We start from the raw sequence: 18,985 nt of genomic DNA on the forward strand, positions 1-18,985 counted from the left end.
TGATTAAGTTGTAATGACCCAAAGCCTAAATGTCACATATCCAAACCGGAAGTGTGACGTCAGCAAAAGGTGCTTGGAAGTCGGTATCAGCCCCCGTCTCGGTTAAGTAACAATGTTTGTTATCCACAGCTTGACATGCTGGTAGAGGATGAACCCACCAGGCCAGGTGACAAAGGTCGCCAAAGGTCACAGCCCAACAGTCGCTCTCGGTCACGGTCCCCCGTCAAAACCAAGCTCTCCAGACCGGGGCAGTCTACGCCAAGACACAAGGAATACAGTACGAACTTTCCTTTTTGACAGAACTTCTGTGTTTGAATGAAGGAACTGGTGAATGAACAAGTGAAATAATATTTATATGCATAATACCAGGTAAAGGTTAGTCAGACCAGCGCTACATATAAGGATCACCTGGCCAATGTGACCCTTTTTTGGAGGTCCCTTGGATAATTTTTCCCATTAACAGAAGCAATTAAGAATCCTGTCTATAGTGACCTGTCCACATAGATCAGATTCTATCGGTCGTCTGAGTTGTCTTTGGGCAGTTTTGACTGTACATTTAGGGGACTGTCAACTCAGTTCTACAATAGTAATGCTAAAATAAGCATCATATTTTATCTTTGGCAAACAATTTCAGCATATCAGCTTTTAGATTGAATTCTTCCCAGTACCTCATTTCTGCTAGGGTCCATTTCTAGCCTTGTGCCCAGCTAGGCAGTATGTGAGAACGAAAAGTATATAAAAGACAGCAAAAAACATGACATATAAAAAAAAATATTCGAAGGATTACTTCATGAGTTTGTATATTTCATGTTCCATTCCACAAACACCCTGGCTTGGTTTGGAATTGTGACCCTACATGTAGTAATGTACCATAACCAAGATTTAGAATGATGATAAATTTTTTATAACTCCTGCATGTATATTTTTTTTCCATTTGTTTATCAGGAAGAAACCATTCTCCCAGCAGATACACGTACAGGGGCCGAAGCTCCCCAGTCACCACTCGAGAGCTGGTCGCCTACAAAGAGAGCCTTAAGCCGGATAGAAGAAGGTACAGTCAAACCCCCATTTATTTAATGGAATAGTCAAGACTGTTGTGAAACAAAACCAAGTCATTTTGGCCACATACTTTTGGATAAGTCCACTGGTAGTGGTGTGTGTTCAACTTTGATACTCTTTACCATTCAAATGCCAAGTCTTACATTTGTAAGTAAAGAAAATATTATGTAGCAATTTTAAAGTCTTTGGTATGACTCGGACTGACATCAAACTCAAGACCTCCAGACAGCAAGGCAAACACTCAACTCACTTGGCCATACACATTTTTCACACGGCGGACACGATAGATCAAAGCTGAGGCCAGTGTGGCAAACAAAAGACTGTCCATCATAACTAGCAGTTCAACCAATGATAGCATGGGAATTAAAAAATGGACCCATAAGAGAATGGCTGCATGTTCGTCAAATATTTGCATTGTTATGTTTTTATTTTGCATCTCTTAAGGGACTATGGGATCAGTCTATGCTACTCTAAATTGCTACATTTTTTAGTGCATAACACTAGTTTTGATATTATCATTTGATCTTATATTGTTAAAATTTGTGTGTTTTGGAGGAAAACTAAATGGACGTATTTTAGAGATAATTTCTGTCTGTTTGCTTCATTGACCTCATTTTCTATCAATCGCTGCCGCTACGTGAGAAAGGTGTATATTGCACCGTTAGTCTGTAACTATCAATAGTAAGAAAACTTTCCTCCTCAGTCTCCAAAGTTACTCCCGGAAGATGGAAGAGGCGAGATCGCGGGGTCAGCGTCCCCGCAGCCTGATCGACCTTCCGTCGGACCGAAGGTCGCACAGACGAGCGCAGGACCAGGAGAGGTACTCCGTCATCAGCTCAAGCTCGTATGAGAGCAGGTCGGTATCTGGGACGAATTTCTTTTGTTGCTCAAAAACTGGTAAACCACCACAAGGGGTAACATACGCCAAAGCTAGGTATTCATTTTCAGAGTGAGGAAATAGTTGTAAATTGCCTTTCCTATGGGCACAGGACCCTGCTAGGGAGTTGAACCCAGAACCTTTAAGATACTAAATCAACCACCCTAATCACAAAATCATCTTGCTATCATTTGAACAAAGTCTTCTTCGTTACACTAATGAAAAAGACTTTGTTCAACTGATCTACCAACCTGATGAAACTATTTACGGATATTGCCATAATGTTTATCAAGTCCGAATGAGGATCACTGGACTGCTTGAAAAGAAGTGTGCCTCAGGGCTGTTTATCAGTTGTAATTGTGTATCAGCTTAGGCCATGTTGATATGATTATATGGATGACATCCTCTGGGAACCCAAAACTGGTGCGGGGGTGGTAATAAAAAAAATTCACATTGAAAGTACGTACTGTGGTACTAGATGTTGACTTTCCATGAAATTTGTCAATTCATTTTCCTCCCACCCAAGAATGTTGTTACAAGGTCGCATTTTACTGAAAATTGATAGTGTTAAAATATCACAGAGATTAATTACTGTCAAATGTGTCAATGATAATGAATTACAGTCTAGAAGGAGATACCCCTTACATAATTACTCTGTACTACTAGTAGTATAGGTATATCAAAGAATGTTTAGACCTTAGCACCAGTAGTGTAAACAATATGCTAGAAATACCTTTTTGATACTCCTTTTGTGTTCACTTGTGTTTTATTGTGTCAATACAGATTACTACTATTAATTTTCTTCCCATCCAGAAACGGTGTAACAAGGTCACAACTCACAGAACCGTTGACGAGACCGCGCGCCACAGCGAGGCGCGACGACCGGACCGTACCACCCGTCAGGGCCCTCCCCGCCCCCGTAGATGACCTCAGCTCTGAGGCGGCGCCGGACTTACAGAGCGACGCGTACAAACGTCTGAAACAGAGACGAAGGAGACTGAGTGCCGCGAGGCCTGACAGTGGCGGAGGTGAACTGTAACGCTAGTTCACCCTTATCCACATAACAACCTTTATCCGTTGTTTATAAAAACAAGTTATTTAGGGATGTGTAATCAAATTTTAATATTCAGTATTCAGGTTTCAAATTACAATATTTTCATAGCATTCCAGTCTGAAACACTTGTCTGTTGACGTGATATCTCTAAATGCCCCGATTTTATATACAGTCAATAAAGGTTACCCCGCGAATTAAGGTGAACTAGCGTCACATCCCTGAACTAGAATGTTACAGTCCAAGCTGGCATTTATACCCATAGATGAATGGAATATTCCACTAGATATAAAGGGGTGACTTAAAGTACAGTACTGCTAGGACAGCGGCACAGGTGAGATGTGTACCCCCGTAATAGGGTGGTACAGTCTGAACTGCTTTTATAACCATAGATGAATGGAATATTCCACTAGATATAAAGGGGTGACTGTACAGTAAGGCTGGACAGTGGGGAAGGTGAGCTGTGCACCCCTGTACTAGGGTGGTTTAATATGAGGTGCTTTTATACCCATAGATGAATGGAATATTCCACTAGATACAAGGGGGTGACTAAGTAATGTCAATCTTACCCTTTTCTGTCAAACATTAATTTACTGCTATTATGTTAAAATTTGGTTTTGGCCCCCCTTTTGTGTTTCCCATCCCATGACTGTACCATGATTCCATTTCATGTTACCCCCCCCCCCCCCAGACCGACCAGACGCCATCCGAGACAACGTTGGTTACCATAGCGACGGTTCTTACAGCGAGTTTTCCAGCGACGACAGCACGTCCATTCCATCCGACAACACCTTCACCCAGGGTGAACCATCTTGCTGTGTTTGTTTTTTTGTTTTATACACTCTGGGAAAACATGTTTGTGAAACGTGTTCAAGGGAGCAAAGGGAGTTAGAATAGAATGGATGCCAGGCCACAGTAGCTTGTTCACAATATGACATCTTGTTTTATCACTTTGATGTGCAGCATATTTTTGTTGTCAAAATCCCTGATTTCACTCTTGAATTTGAGTTAAGGTGAATTAGCTCGTTTGCAAGGCTGTCTGTTTTCATTCATCCGTTGCCTGAAAAAAACTCATTGTCATATGTCGCATTTTCCTTGCAGGGAGCTACCGCCCTGACCTTTACCCTCATTATGGGTCAAGGGTCGCCTTGAGAATGGGGGATGATGGGAGTCAGGCTGCTGGTCAGAGCAACTCAGCGGGAAATGGCTTGGACCAAAGAAGGTGATTAATTTATAGAAAACTCTAAAGAAATAGATTTTGTATTTAAATTAGATGCGAGTTGAAAAGTTCACAAGGCCAATATTAAATTGTCTGTGTTATTTTCAAAATGTTGTCGTGTGATGCTAAAAAAAACAGTCAAACCTGTACCAGTGACCACCTCTACACAAGGACCACCTGGCAATGTAACATTTATGGTGGCATTAAGGTTTTATCTACAGTGACCACCTGTCCACCTAGACCAGATCTTGTTGGTGCTGAATGGTCTTTTGCAGTTTTGATTGTAAAAGACAAAGGTTTGCGCTTTCCAAATGCTACAACTCAATAAGAGTATGACTATGTGTGTATTGTTGTTTATGTAAATGCAGCTTGCAGGTGTATGAGTGTATCTCTTCTGTTTTATGGAGAAGAGATGCAGCTCTAGTAATGATTTGCCCAGGAGAGATCTTTTGGTCTTGCACTGAGCAAAACATTGCTAGAAAAAGAATAAAAAACACAAACTTTTACAATCTGTTTTAGGGATGTCCAAGACAACCCCAGGGTCATGGGTCGCCGGGAGCAGAGGATAATGGGAGATGTGAGCAGCCCCCCTGTGTCGGAGGGCAGCGGGGCAAGACCCCCTGCAGAGATGGACCTGAGTCGGGACCCGCTGGCCGAGGTGCCGCTGGCTCGCAGCACAACTCAGCGCAAACTCAAGGTAAGCATGTACCACATTTGTATAGGGCACAGCCCACCAATGCAGTCCCTTATTCAAATACATAGAAAACATGTAAGAAAAAGGCTGTCAAAATCACCTACATTTGTACCTGAGGTGGAAAACTCAGCAAAATCCATACACGAAAGTGTCCATACACAGCAAAAGTAAAAATTCTTGCTGTAGATATATTGTTGATATTGTACTTATCGAGAGGGAGAGCAATTTGTAGACTGAGGTATTTACGCAATGTTTTTAACATGTTCCCCTACTTTTATGTATTTTGATTGCAAAAGGAAGTCCTGTTTTGTACCCCTTTCACATTGTGATCAATTCAAAAATTATAACAGATTGAATAGACAGCTGCGTAGAAATTCATCTTGATTTTTATCTTAATGTTGCATGTTTTTACAGACATTTTTTGGTCCAGAGTTTGTGAAGATGAGTAGTGAGCCTGCCATCTCTCTGGAGGTGCCTCCCTCTCCTGCTGTAAGTTATATGTTCTGATCTTAAGGCCTTCATGTGGTCTTGTACATGGCATTTTACTATGCCATATACTTAAACACTTGGATCTCCAAAACACATTTTCAAACTTTTGAAAGTAACTTAGTGGCAGGGCTGTCTCCACTATATACAGCTACCTGTCCCTCCGTGCTTGGATGGAAAAAAATTGCTTGTTGGGATGGAAAAGAATTTTATCTCGTCCATCCAAAAAATCTTAACATTATGTCTTTGACATTGGTTTGAATGTGTATTTGACAGCAAAATTATAACATGGTCTACCAAACCAGTAAGTGGGACGAAAAAACAAACAGGAGGCAGCCCTGCTTGGTGATTGCAATATATTTTAACTAATGTTATTTGGGTGATGGTAAAGTTTTTAATTAGTAAATGTCAATCAAGCTAGTGTGCTTTTCTCTGATATTTTACTAGATTTCTTATAATAAGTAACCCAATTTTGCATGCTTACATGTAGTTAAGGTGTTTTACTTTTAAAACTTTTGCACCTTCCTGTACCTTACAAGCCTTTTTAAAAGCTTTTTCAGGAATTGACCAGGTGTGGCTTTATTACCTGTAGACGTAGCATACCTCTCCACTCACTCTCTCTATCCTTCCCTCCATCCATCCGCACCGCAGCAAAGGAAGGCAAACTCAAAGGTACCAAAGTGGATGAAAAAGCCCATGGTAACGATTTCTCCTCTTCTGTCCAGTTCTCTTCATCTGTAACAGTCTTCTCTGCATGCGTAACGCTTCTCATTGATGAGTTTTCTCTTCTACAGACTAGAAATATATTTAAGCAGTTTTTCTAGTCTTTGGAAGTGTGAACTATTTAGCTAACATATGTATAATGTTTATTCGTTAATTTTCATTATAACTACATTTGAGTTCTGCATGCATGTTAGTTAGTATCAGAATAAGAAACAAAGAATGTATAATGTTATTCATTACATTTTTTTTGTAACTGACCAACATCAACAAATTGACTAGTACATGTACATGTAGTTGTGATTTCTCAATGCTGTTGATTATGTATATTATGCAATGATTGTGTGTATCTAAGTTGGCTACCAATTTCTCAATGCTTTTTTATTTTTTTTTACATTGTACATGGCAATAACATCTAAGTTAATTCATGATTATTCAATGCTGTTGGTTATGAACTGAACTGAACTTGTTATGTACATATAGGCCAAAGGCATCAGCATGTTAACTCTTAATTTCTCATTGCCGTTGGTTTTGTACATGTAGGCCAAAGGCAGCAAGCTACCCCAGGGTCGTAGGAAGGTCGTGGTGGTGATGCTGAACGGCCAGCGCCTCAGCCTGGTGTGTGATGTCACCACGGTTGCTAAGCAACTGTTTGACATGATCGTGTCACAGCTGGGGCTGGTCGAACACTTCTTCTTCGGACTTGCGCATCTCAAGGGTCAGATTTTCTTAACCTGTTGTCTTATATTCAAATACAATACAATCTCTACTAGTACAACTGAATGAAAAACAAACAGTTCTTTCCAGTGATGCTGAAGAAGAATGATGGATATCACTTGAAATAAATTTACTGAAAGTAAATCTCTGTTTTTTATCCAGTTGTAGATATTTAACTGTACTTGAATATTGTTAACCTGGATGATTAACTGGCAGTCATAACATACTGTTGTCTTATAATAACCTGTTTATCTAAAGTCTTTGATAAAGACCTTGACTTCAGTTGGTGCTTTTTGTGAGTCTAGGAGTGGCTGAGATAGACAGAATTTGGCAATGTCTCTAAACATTTTCATGTCCAAAGATTCAGTCAAGATTCCAGTGATATCATCATCAATGGTCATCAAAGAAGTAGAAAAAGATCCTCATGTTAAATTTAAAGTTTTGTGTTGTTTGGCTTGTTTTCTCATGTTTGGTTTATCATATACTACCCTTCAGATGGAGAGCTGTTCTTCCTCGACCCTGAAGAAAAACTGGCCAAGGTCGCACCGGCTGGCTGGAAAGAAGAGGGCAAAGGTCGGCCTGGGTCAGAGGTCAAGTTCACGGTCTTCTTCAGGGTCAAGTACTATGTGGAGAATGTTTCTAGTCTCAAGTAAGTTCAGAATCTGTAATAATTTGATTTTTAGTCTTTGATATACTTAATATAGCTTACTATATAGATTATGTTATATTATGATCTATTCTTAAACTTACAAACAGATAGTGTCTGACCTTTCATCTGTTTTTGCAGTATTCGTTTAGATCTTGTTTGATTTTTGAGCAATTGAACTAGATTTAAATGTTACATTTTCATTTCAAATGATGGGAGAACCTGAAGGTCTGACCTTTGTTCTCTGACCTGACCCTTGTAACCTTTGCTCTTTGGCAGGCACCAGCTGACCCGTCACCAGTTTTACCTGCAGCTGAGAAGAGACGTGTTGGAGGAGCGGACACACTGTCCCAGCGACTCTGCAGTCAGCTTGGCAGCTCTGGCACTACAGGTCGGTTGTGAAGGACTCAGGCAGAATGTATGTTTAAGGGTCGAGATTGCAATCTGCCAGATTTGGCAATTTCACCAGTAAAGAATTTGAGTCTTTGTCAACAGACTCCAATTGGGATCTCTACTCAATCTGGTATACATACATTGTATAGATTTTCCAATTGTACCTGCAGAGATCCTTTTCACGATCTTCGCTGACAGAGACTCTGATCATAATCTCCACCAGTAGAATATTCTGCTAGATCAGCCAGATATCTACCCTCTGAACATGTATTTTACTGCACCTTCAAATGATGCACAAATTTGCCTGACATTAAGGATAAAGATTCTCTTTGTGAGATCAACTTTAACTATTATACTACCTTTTGTTCCAGGCTGAGTTTGAAGACAGTAGCCAGTATTGCCCTGAGAAATCAAAGGTTACCAGTTAGCAAAACAGCCATGGAGGTACTTTAAAATCCAGTGATTCTGATAACAACTAAAAGTATTTACAAGAATTTTGAACTTGAGCACTTTTTGTTCCAGGCTGAGTTTGGAGACTACAGTCCCGACGCCCATGGACACAACTACTTCCTGGTGGAACACTACCTCCCCGCCAGGGTGATTGACAGCGCGGGCGTGGCGCCCATCCGGCAGGACTTACCCAGAATGCACAGCCAGCACAGGGGCATGATGGAACCGACTGCGGAGATGGAGTTTCTGTTGGGAGCTCAGAAGCTTCCAGAATACGGGGTCATGTTTCACAAAGTTTACAGGGTAGGTATGGGGTCATGTTTCACAAGGTTTACAGGGTAGGTACGGGGTCATGTTTCACAAGGTTTACAGGGTAGGTACGGGGTCATGTTTCACAAGGTTTACAGGGTAGGTACGGGGTCATGTTTCACAAGGTTTACAGGGTAGGTATGGGGTCATGTTTCACAAGGTTTACAGGGTAGGTACGGGGTCATGTTTCACAAGGTTTACAGGGTAGGTACGGGGTCATGTTTCACAAGGTTTACAGGGTAGGTATGGGGTCATGTTTCACAAGGTTTACAGGGTAGGTATGGGGTCATGTTTCACAAGGTTTAAAGGGTAGGTATGGGGTCATGTTTCACAAGGTTTAAAGGGTAGGTATGGGGTCATGTTTCACAAGGTTTACAGGGTAGGTATGGGGTCATGTTTCACAAGGTTTAAAGGGTAGGTATGGGGTCATGTTTCACAAGGTTTAAAGGGTAAGTATGGGTTGCCCAGTTTAGGACATACATGTTAGATAAGTCGTTGCCATACACCAATGTTGTAATTTATGGCCATGTACCATGTAACAACTGTTTTATAGTGTATATTTTCCTCACCAAATATTACAAAATGTTGCTCTTCTAGGAAATATGAAGGGAAACATCTACATGTAGTGTGTTATGGCAAATATCTGCCACTTGAGTCTGTTCAATTCTAGCAATAATTATATACTCGGGTGTAGCAATCCTAGTGCTATTCTAACAAACATTTTCTTACAATTGAGTATATTATGACAAGAGATACATGTTTGGTTCACTGTATTTGCTTGCAAGTGTCAGTCCAGTTATCTGTATTACCGTTTCTCACACAGGAGCAAAGAGGTACATTCCCAGCGACACAAAGAACTAAAACTTCTCTTTCGTTTACAATTTGCAACACACAGGAGAAAAAATGCATTCCGAGCAACACAGTACTGGTAGGCATCAATGCCAAGGGTGTGGCGATCTACGAGCTCCGAAACACGGTCCGAGTCTCGCGGGACAAGTTTGCATGGAGGGGCACCAGGAAAATCTCCTTCAATGTAAGACAGAATGATGTTTCTTGTCTCCCATTTTCTACAGAAGAGACTCAATGGTCTGGTATTTTTTATATCTGGACTGACGCTACCTTTTTATATTTTGATATTCAATACGTCATGCAGGACTACACTTCAGAAAGCAGATTTTAAAAGGAATGAAAATAAATTGAACAAAAATTTGCAATTGTGAAGTATTGCCATATTTAGGGTTCAAGAACAAAGATGCCACCGACAGTATAATTGTACAATGTAGGTATATCTTCCAGGTTATCGAAAGAGTGGACCTGGTCCGGGTGAGCTGCCCATGGTGATGATGATGATGATGATGATAGACTGGAAGATTTGCTTTATGAGAATCAATAATATTGGAGAAATGAGAACTTCATTCTGGAATTTGATACTTTGTTGAGCTTAGATCTTGTGAACTCAATCCTTCTGTCGGCATCAATGAAACAAGATTTTGTATTTGTGTTAATTTTTAGAGAAGAAAGTTTGTCCTGGAGTCCATGCCAGCTGACAGCAGCTCCCTGAACAAGCTCACATTCTTCACCGACAGCTACAAGAAGTAAGTTTGACCCCGAAGGGACTTTTAGTTCTCATATTGGATAATCATTAGTAAGTTGTATCCTGTGCTGACTTTTAGTTCATGTAGAACAGCACTTACCGACATCCAGGTAATGAGATGTGCAACGTAACAGTCACTCACAAGCAACTGCATAGATATTGGATACTGGTATCATCCACCACCAGTGACTGACTGATGATGGTGATGATGATGATGATGATGGATGATGATGATGATGATGGTGGTGGTTTCTGGTGATGATTGTGATGGTCATGATGATGATTGTGATGAGAATGTTGATGATGATAATTGTGATAATGATGGTGGCGATGGTGATGATGGTTGTCATGATGATGATGATGATGGTGATGATGGTTGTCATGATGATGATGATGATGGTGATGATGGTTGTCATGATGATGATGATGATGGTGATGATGGTTGTCATGATGATGATGATGATGATGATGTTGATGATGATGATGGTGGTGGTGATGATGATTGTGATGATGATGATGATGATTACAGGGGCCGGTACCTGCTGGGCATGTGCACATCTCAGCACAAGTTCCACATCCGGATGAGGTCCAGACTCAATGCCTCTCACGCCTTCCAGCAAGGTGGGACCAATAGACTTTTAAACCTGCTTCTTATTTGTTAGACTTCCTGCTAACATCTTCCTGTAGCCAGAACTAGACTGGCCATGTAGGACACATTTTGACTTAGTGCACAAGTTTTGTTAATTACATATTCTGAAATGTCTTCAGGATGGCAGACAACTTTAGTTACTGTAAATGCATTTAAGTTCGCGGAGATTTAATTTCGCGGTAGCGGGAAAATGGACTTTTCGCGGTGGTTTTAATTTCGCGGTAGCACCATGCACTGTAGTCTCTTACTGTTATGGAAAAATGTTCGCGGTGGTTTTAAATTCGCGGTGAAGCGGCCGCCGCGAAAACCGCGAACATAAATCCACCGCGAACATTTCTGCATTTACAGTAACAAGCCAGAAGAAAAAAAGTTTCGCTGATTTTTGCCAATTTTTACAAATTTATAATGAATACATTTCAGCTGTACGTCTGAAGTCCAGTTTCTTTTTATTATGAAGTTAAAGTCTAGCGGATTCCTCCATTTATTAAGAACAAAAGACATTGTCTATATCAACCTCTTGTCTTGTCTGCTCTCAGACTACCCCTTGGAAACCATCTCCATGAACGACTCCGTGTACTCGGCAACCTTCGACCCCACGGAGCCTTCCATCTCCTACAGCATTCCAGAGGCGGACGATTCCGTAAGTTACGACCCGAGCCAGAACGGAATCCCGCTGGATGAAAGCATCACCAGCGACTACGACGCATCCTTCCAGCCCATTGGTCCATCCTTCCGACCAATGAAAAACAGGTTAGACGTTCCTCAGAGGTCACGTGACCAGAGGAGGACCAATGACAGAGCAGATGACAGGGACTATGAGGAGGTGGATTTCAGACCTCCCAGCAGGCCCGAGTCCAGTAGGTCACATGATCAGAGGAGCGACAGGTCAGGAGGGCAAAGGTCACAGGACAGGTCAGGTGAAAGGCCGTATTCACAAAGGAGTGACAGGTCACATGACCGGTCGAGCAACAGGTCCATGGACCAATCAGCAGACATGTCCAGCAGCAGATCATTCAACCAATCAGGTAGCCCCTTACAAGAGCCATCGTCCAATCACCAATCACCTGAGGACTTATATGCGAAGCCATGGCAACAGGGAAGAAGGCAAAGAGATCAACCAAAGGGGTAAATTTTTAGATTCCCAAGTTTGTGAATGCAAATGATATCAAAAAGTGTACCACTGACTTAGTCTGGCAGTAGTATGTACCTTAACTTGCATGTATTCCAATGATTTTTGCTAGGTGGCATGCACATCCTGGGCAGTGTTTTTCAAAGTATTACAGGACGTAAAATGATACATGTACCAGCAATGAATCATTGCTCTTAAGTCTAATTTTTGCTGCTTTTTTTATCCTGCATGGTTTTCTACATGTATATGGACAGGATGCAAGAAATTTTCAATCAATCTAAAAGACTTTAAGCTCTTTAAGATACCAAACTCTCTTGACAACCGTTCCAGACCAGTGCCTTACGAGGACACCCATCACTATGACGACGGTCACTATGATGATATCGAGGAGCCTGCCCCGCCCTCCCTGGCTGCGTACCACCAGCAGAGGTTACGGGGTGCAGAGGGTGTGGCGAGTACCGGGGCAGACAGGGGCAATGCTTATGTAGTGGGTAAGGACAACTTTCAGTTGTACTGCAACTATACAAGATACGTAAATTGCCACTGCTGGTTGCCTTCAGTAGAAAAGGAAATGGAAATTCGATGTACCGTACCATGTATTTAAGCCAACTATAGCTTGCACTAGCAATTTTCCCATTCCTTGTAGCAGGATGAATAGATGCCATATACATATCATGTGTCATAACATAGCATTATAAACATGTAGAAACTAGCCTGTTACTTTGTTCTGAAACGTTCCTGTTTGTGTTGTTGCAGATGCCAGTATCAAGTCCATGGACCAGACCATGAACATGACTGTGAATGACACCATGTCAGGTGGGTGGACGGAGATATGGTAGCAGCATATTTCCCTGAGAGGCAAAGTTACTGTCAGACAAGGCTCCCTAGCATCCCTGGTCCATCAGAATTTTAAGCTTGCCAGAGAATCTGCTCCCCAGTTTAAGGGGGTGCATGGTCAGGGCATGTTGGTACAGCGTCCTTGTTGGCCTCTTAAAAAGCCCTGCATATTTTTGCAGTAACATTGTTATTATTATAATAACAATGTTACTGCAAAAATATGCAGGGCTTTTTTACAGTACCAGTCACTGGTAGATGACAAAATTGATGTGACAAGTCTTTTTTTTTGTATACCTGCTGAAATACTTAGTATAGGGAGATGCCAACAATAGGATTCCATTATGCCGTCTATGTATACATCTAATCACCATGTACTAGTGCTGAAAATATTTTATTGTGTCAACAAGTGTCAAAGATAAATCTAATTATAATATATAGATAAAGTTGTTGAATGTCCATTCCCCAGACACCCTGCGTGAGAGACTACAGGACCTTCCTGCCCCTGAGCAGGCAGAGAGGGAAATCATCATGGTGGTTCTAGAGAAGGACCCACAGTACGGCATTGGTAGGTGCAAATAAAGTGTTACATTAATGATAAAAATATTAAAAGCAAGCTTATATCCTACTCACAACTGTATTTTGTTCACAAACTGATGAACATTTTAGCCAACAATCAATGAATTTTTTTTTGTCAAAGGTGATTAAGACCACACTAATTTGATTTGTTGGTTCTCGTATTTAAAAAAAAAAAAAAAAACATATTGAAAACAAAGCCAAAGGACCAGAATATGACTATTAAAGTCTTGATGCTTTATGGAGTGAATACTGTCATATTCAAGTTTTCCTCCCTGCCCTATGCTTTTATGATGTCCACTTGCTATATTTCTCTTTAAAAAAAAATCTGAGAACCAAGGAAATCAATAGGCCTGGTCTAAGCAGATGAAAACCTTCTCCTGTCCAATTTTTCAGGTATCACCATCGTTGGAGGTGAGACGAGAGGTAAGCTGGACCTGGGACTGTTCATCAAGTCTGTCACACCTGGAGGACCTGCTCACAGGGACGGCAGGCTCAGGCCAGGTAAACACACCTGTCTACCCACCTTTTAAATTACTCAAGGTGTGGATTTTCAAACAAATAACTACCCAAAGCAAGGTACTCATTTTTACCTGAGTGGGATGAGGAAATATGTAGGTGTAAAGTACCTTTCTCAAGGGCACAACATTGCAGCCTGCAAGGAATTTGAACCAACTTTTAGTCAAGTCAAGACCAAAAAAATTCCAAAATCTTTAATTTTATTTTATGTCTTAAGCCCATTCTACATTTGACAACTTTAGTATGTTAGGCCATGTTGATTTGATTATATGGATGACATCCTCCGGGAACTCCAAAACTGATGCGAGCGAGCGAATAAAAAAAAAGTTTGGCCAAAAAAAAAAGTTGCCTTCAGTATGAAATCAAAGTGGTCAGGAAGGTTGAACATAGGACTAAACACACATAGTATGGTATACCATGATCCCCTGGACCTGAATTTTCTGTACTGGTACCTCCCCCAACTAACAATAGATTTTTTTCTTTCCGTCCTTTCACATCTTATTCTTTGACTTTAGATTCATTTTGGCATTCGATATATGGCATTAGTTATCTGTTTTCTGATACTTTTTTTTTCAATCTACGGAATATTTGTGCTCATTTTACAGCTGCTTTGCACAATTTATTGTGTGGTCGGAAACTTTTTTTTTTTTTGGAAATGGCCGAAAATTGGTGCGAGCGCGGATGTCATCCATATAATCAAATCAACGTGGCCTTATAAGAAATAAAAGAGACGTGTACTCATGACAATTAATTGTTGCATGATAACTTACAAGATTTCTCTTAAATTTTCCAGGTGATCGAATCATCTCTGTGAACGGGCGTAGCCTGGAAGGTGTGAACCACCAGGGTGTGGTGGAGATCATCAAACACTCCCCCAAACAGGTGCAGTTCATCGTGTCACAGGAGAAGTCTTACAGAGGTGAGGATATTGTTAGGATAGCTGAACAAAAGAATGATGAATTTCAGGAAACAGGTACATGTAGGTACAGTTCCATGAAAAATGGATGTAAAATTTTTTGTGCATCAGTTTGTTTGTGTGTCTGCTTGTGTTTCTGGATATTTGTGGTCAGGATAACTCTAGAACCTGTGGAGGGATTGTAAGTACATTTGGTTTGTGGGTAGATGTTGGGAAGGCAAAGGTCAAAGTCACTTTTTGGCCCCCTAGAGTGTGACCTTGTTCTCTGCAGTACTACTAGTACTATCCAGTACACTTCTCTTGTAAAGTTATAGTTTATAAATGTCACATACAGTCAATACCTGATTTACCCACAGGTTGTAGCACCAGCAGACTCCCAGGCACCTTAGGACCACATTTAATATTTTTAGACTTTTCTGTGCTAATGCCATACCACTCACTGATTTTTTCCCAGAGCAACATAATAGAACACCACAGTCTGTGCATAGGCCTTCTACCACTGATGACATGGAAGTCAGTCAACCCAGGAGACCCGCCAATCAACCTCCTCACCATGGTAACCAGAACATGGACTATGACAACATCGAAATCAGCCTGGATTCGCCATCCATGATGCAAGGTTACGACAGACGACCTTCTGGAGGTCAGAGTTCAAGGTCACATTCTCTCCTTGGCTCTGCGAGGTCGCAGGGAAGGTCAGATGGTGACGACCAATCGTGGATAACGACTCCGGAAGCTTCGGATGACGAGGATGTACTGCCGGATAACACCGGAGGAGGAAGGTACCAGCCATCCCAGTTTACAGGAATGAGCAACCCGGCGTTTGAAGATGACAGGTTGGTTGAATACTACTTAGTACATGAAAGATGCAAGTCTGAGACTTTTCTCTGTCTCCTTTTTACTTGTTATGGTTTCTTTGATCTAAGTCTGTTGTATAGTTGACTCATATTAGTATTTCTCGGTGACCAACAGAAGACAAGATACAGGTACACAACATTATTTTCTTTGGCAGCCACTCCACTACATGTTGTACCTATATTGTACATTAGGGCAAAATGAACTGTCTCGTTGAATTGTGACTTTTAATACAACAAGGATACGTTGTGGAGCATGCCTACTTTGTTGCCTTGATGAAGGCACCAGAGCAGCTGCCAAAATGTAAGTAAGGACAGAAAATAAGGTTATGTGCCCAAGAATATGCTGAATTCTTGTTTGTTTGTTATTTGCACATGAAAAAAATAACAATGAAGTAATGAAAAGTGCTGGAAGAGAGGCCTGAATGGATTCTACAAAGCCCTCCTCCACTTAACTAAGCTAATACTAAATCAAAATGCAAGTGTAGTAAATATAATATAAACTAGTAAGTAATAGCAACAATCGAGAAATATCAACAGTCAATTGGAAGTGTAAATGATTGAGCAAATATATGAAGCATGAAATGTTAAGGCTAACTCTAAATCATAAATGTAAATGAACAAACAATTCATTCAACAACCTGATTGATCTATTTCCTGACCTTTGTTCAGGAGAGACTCATGGACAGACGTGGACATGGCGGCTGCACAGAGAAGTCAGCACAGAAACTCCACAGACGGCTTCACCTCTCCTGACATCCCGCAGAGATCAGACGACACGGCATCACTGCACGAGGAGGCTGGGCCGTACCAGGTATGTTCATTCAACACTGAACTTTGTCATGTTCTTTCTATGTTTTGAGTATCTTGGTCAGATCTTAGGTACTTAAGTACGTGTACAAAGTCATTTTTCCTTGTTGGACCGGTAAAGAAAAACTGGACCTTGAAAGAATCATTGGACCAGATTTTCGACTGATTGCAAAATGAACAGATTATACTGGCAGGCGTTCACATGTTTTGGGGGTTACCGGACCACAAGGAACAAGAGCAATCTAGACGAGAGTTGATAGTCATTTTCACCAAGTTTCTACTGTCAAAGCTGGTCTAACTGAACAGTGGCAGTTAGTGTTGTTTACGTAAAGATAGGATTTTTTAAAAACCCGAGTGGAAGTCGGATACTCAACAGAACACATACAATGTACCTTTGTAGCATAATGGACGATTATTTTGAGTATCGCCCATTCACAAGTTTTCACAGACAGGTTCTGGTCTGGAAGCTGGACCTGCTCCTCTGTACCTGGACCATACCTGTAACTGAATTTTCTGTACTGGTACCCATCCCTAATTCTTAATAACCACCACTACTACCGTTACAGGCAAGCATTGAGAAGAGGCCGTCCATGAGACTGACACAGAACGACCTGAAGCCTGGAGATGTGTTCGAGGTGGCGCTAAGGAAAACGAGCAACAGTCTGGGCCTCAGTGTGACTGTAAGTCACCAACATCTGAGTTCTGTGAACTTCTTGTGCCTTAGTGTGTTGTATTTTGTTTTGTGTCATGTTTACAAGGAGGTCTCATATGAAGAAATTATTCTCCTGTTTATAGGAAGGGCAGATGCTATCCAGTTAGAGTCACTCACCCCACACCTTCTATCTAAAAAGCCTGATGAACAGTTCTGTTCTTTAAGTGCTATGGGTCATGACTTCCATCACTCCTTTGTGAGGACTGTATACCCAGTAATGTGTATGTTAAAGTGGCAACAGCCAAGAGTGAAACTCTCAGTTTTAGAATCCTGGTCATCAGTGCCACCAGTCCCTAAATCTTAAACCAAATATTTAAGGGATTGGAAAGAACTGTTAAAATGTGAATTGTTTCATTGCCAATGAGTACCAAAACCCAAGTGTAGGAACATGTAAAAATGGTGCTTCATGAAATGTTTACCTTCATCAGGGCGGTGTCAACACCAGTGTAAAGTACGGCGGGATCTATGTCAAGACCCTGTTTCCTAACGGTGCGGCTGATGTGGACGGCAGAGTAAGGATCGGTAAGCAAACAGTACTTATTCTTCCTTTTACAGGACAAAACTTGCAAAACTGGCTGTATTTGAGCATTCATTTCTATACAATCATGTATTTGTCTATGCCAATGTTTTTGTAACCCTTTGCAGGGCTCGAAATACTGGGGTTTTGTGCACCCAGGTTTAACACCATCTTTGTGTTAAAAAGGTAATAAAATGACTGTCATAGTACTTCTACGATTTCTGAAGAGCTCTGTTCAAAATAATAATTATAATAAGTAGGTTTGCAGTTATGTTATTCTGATATTCTCTTTTATTTTATGTGGTGCACCCAAAATATTTTGGTGCAGTCAATTTTCTAGTTTGGGGGCACCAGTGCACCTATTCCCAAAAATCAATTTCGAGCCCTGCAGATGCTGGCCAGAAACAGGTGCGCAACAGAACTATGTGCGCGACAGAGAAACAGGTGTGTAACAGAGAACCAGGTGCGCAAGAGAGAAACAGATGCACAAAAGAGAAACAGATGCGCAAGAGAGAAACAGATGCGCAAGAGAGAAACAGATGCCCTAGACAGAAACAGGTGCACAAGAGAGAGACAGGTATGCAATAGAGAAACAGATGCGCAAGAGAGAAACAGATGCGCAAAAGAGAAACAGATGCGCAAAAGAGAAACAGATGCGCAAGAGAGAAACAGATGCGCAAAAGAGAAAAAGATGCGCAAGATAGGGAACAGATGCGCAAGAGAGAAACAGATGCGCAAGAGAGAAACAGATGCGCAAGAGAGAAACAGATGTGCAAGAGAGAAACAGATGCGCAAAAGAGAAACAGATGCGCAAGAGAGAAACAGATGCGCAAAAGAGAAACAGATGCGCAAGAGAGAAACAGATGCGCAAGAGAGAAACAGATGCGCAAAAGAGAAACAGATGCGCAAGAGAGAAACAGATGCGCAAGAGAGAAACAGATTCGCAAGAGAGAAACAGATGAGCAAAAGAGAAACAGATGCGCAAGAGACAAACAGATGCGCAAGAGAGAAACAGATGCGAAAGAGAGAAACAGATGCACAAGAGAGAAACAGATGCGCAAAAGAGAAACAGATGCGCAAGATAGGGAACAGATGCGCAAAAGAAAAACAGATGCGCAAGAGAGAAACAGATGCGCAAGAGAGAGACAGATGCGCAAAAGGGAAACAGATGCGCAAGAGAGAAACAGATACACAAGAGAGAAACAGATGCGCAAGAGAGAAACAGATGCGAAAGAGAGAAACAGATGCACAAGT

At 41.3% G+C, this 18,985-nt stretch overlaps 1 protein-coding gene across 1 annotated transcript in view; it reads left to right on the forward strand.

Annotated features, from left to right (window-relative positions):
• The window catches only part of LOC118411836 (tyrosine-protein phosphatase non-receptor type 13-like), a 57,974-nt gene that overhangs the window by 14,019 nt on the left and 24,970 nt on the right, over positions 1-18,985 (forward strand). Inside the window, exons 6-32 of the mRNA XM_035814324.1 lie at positions 130-277; positions 946-1,051; positions 1,763-1,915; positions 2,750-2,964; positions 3,679-3,789; positions 4,089-4,209; positions 4,726-4,903; positions 5,315-5,389; positions 6,038-6,085; positions 6,650-6,824; positions 7,319-7,472; positions 7,749-7,860; positions 8,385-8,650; positions 9,445-9,454; positions 9,517-9,654; positions 10,134-10,216; positions 10,745-10,836; positions 11,401-11,989; positions 12,324-12,484; positions 12,750-12,809; positions 13,297-13,395; positions 13,800-13,907; positions 14,716-14,841; positions 15,293-15,674; positions 16,365-16,506; positions 17,069-17,182; positions 17,643-17,736. Coding sequence (XP_035670217.1) covers positions 130-277; positions 946-1,051; positions 1,763-1,915; positions 2,750-2,964; positions 3,679-3,789; positions 4,089-4,209; positions 4,726-4,903; positions 5,315-5,389; positions 6,038-6,085; positions 6,650-6,824; positions 7,319-7,472; positions 7,749-7,860; positions 8,385-8,650; positions 9,445-9,454; positions 9,517-9,654; positions 10,134-10,216; positions 10,745-10,836; positions 11,401-11,989; positions 12,324-12,484; positions 12,750-12,809; positions 13,297-13,395; positions 13,800-13,907; positions 14,716-14,841; positions 15,293-15,674; positions 16,365-16,506; positions 17,069-17,182; positions 17,643-17,736 — 4,060 coding nt within the window. The remainder of the gene's footprint in view (positions 1-129; positions 278-945; positions 1,052-1,762; positions 1,916-2,749; positions 2,965-3,678; positions 3,790-4,088; positions 4,210-4,725; positions 4,904-5,314; positions 5,390-6,037; positions 6,086-6,649; positions 6,825-7,318; positions 7,473-7,748; positions 7,861-8,384; positions 8,651-9,444; positions 9,455-9,516; positions 9,655-10,133; positions 10,217-10,744; positions 10,837-11,400; positions 11,990-12,323; positions 12,485-12,749; positions 12,810-13,296; positions 13,396-13,799; positions 13,908-14,715; positions 14,842-15,292; positions 15,675-16,364; positions 16,507-17,068; positions 17,183-17,642; positions 17,737-18,985) is intronic.

This window comes from Branchiostoma floridae, chromosome 3, assembly GCF_000003815.2.
Source record: "Branchiostoma floridae strain S238N-H82 chromosome 3, Bfl_VNyyK, whole genome shotgun sequence".
NCBI classification, from domain to species: Eukaryota; Metazoa; Chordata; class Leptocardii; order Amphioxiformes; family Branchiostomatidae; genus Branchiostoma; species Branchiostoma floridae.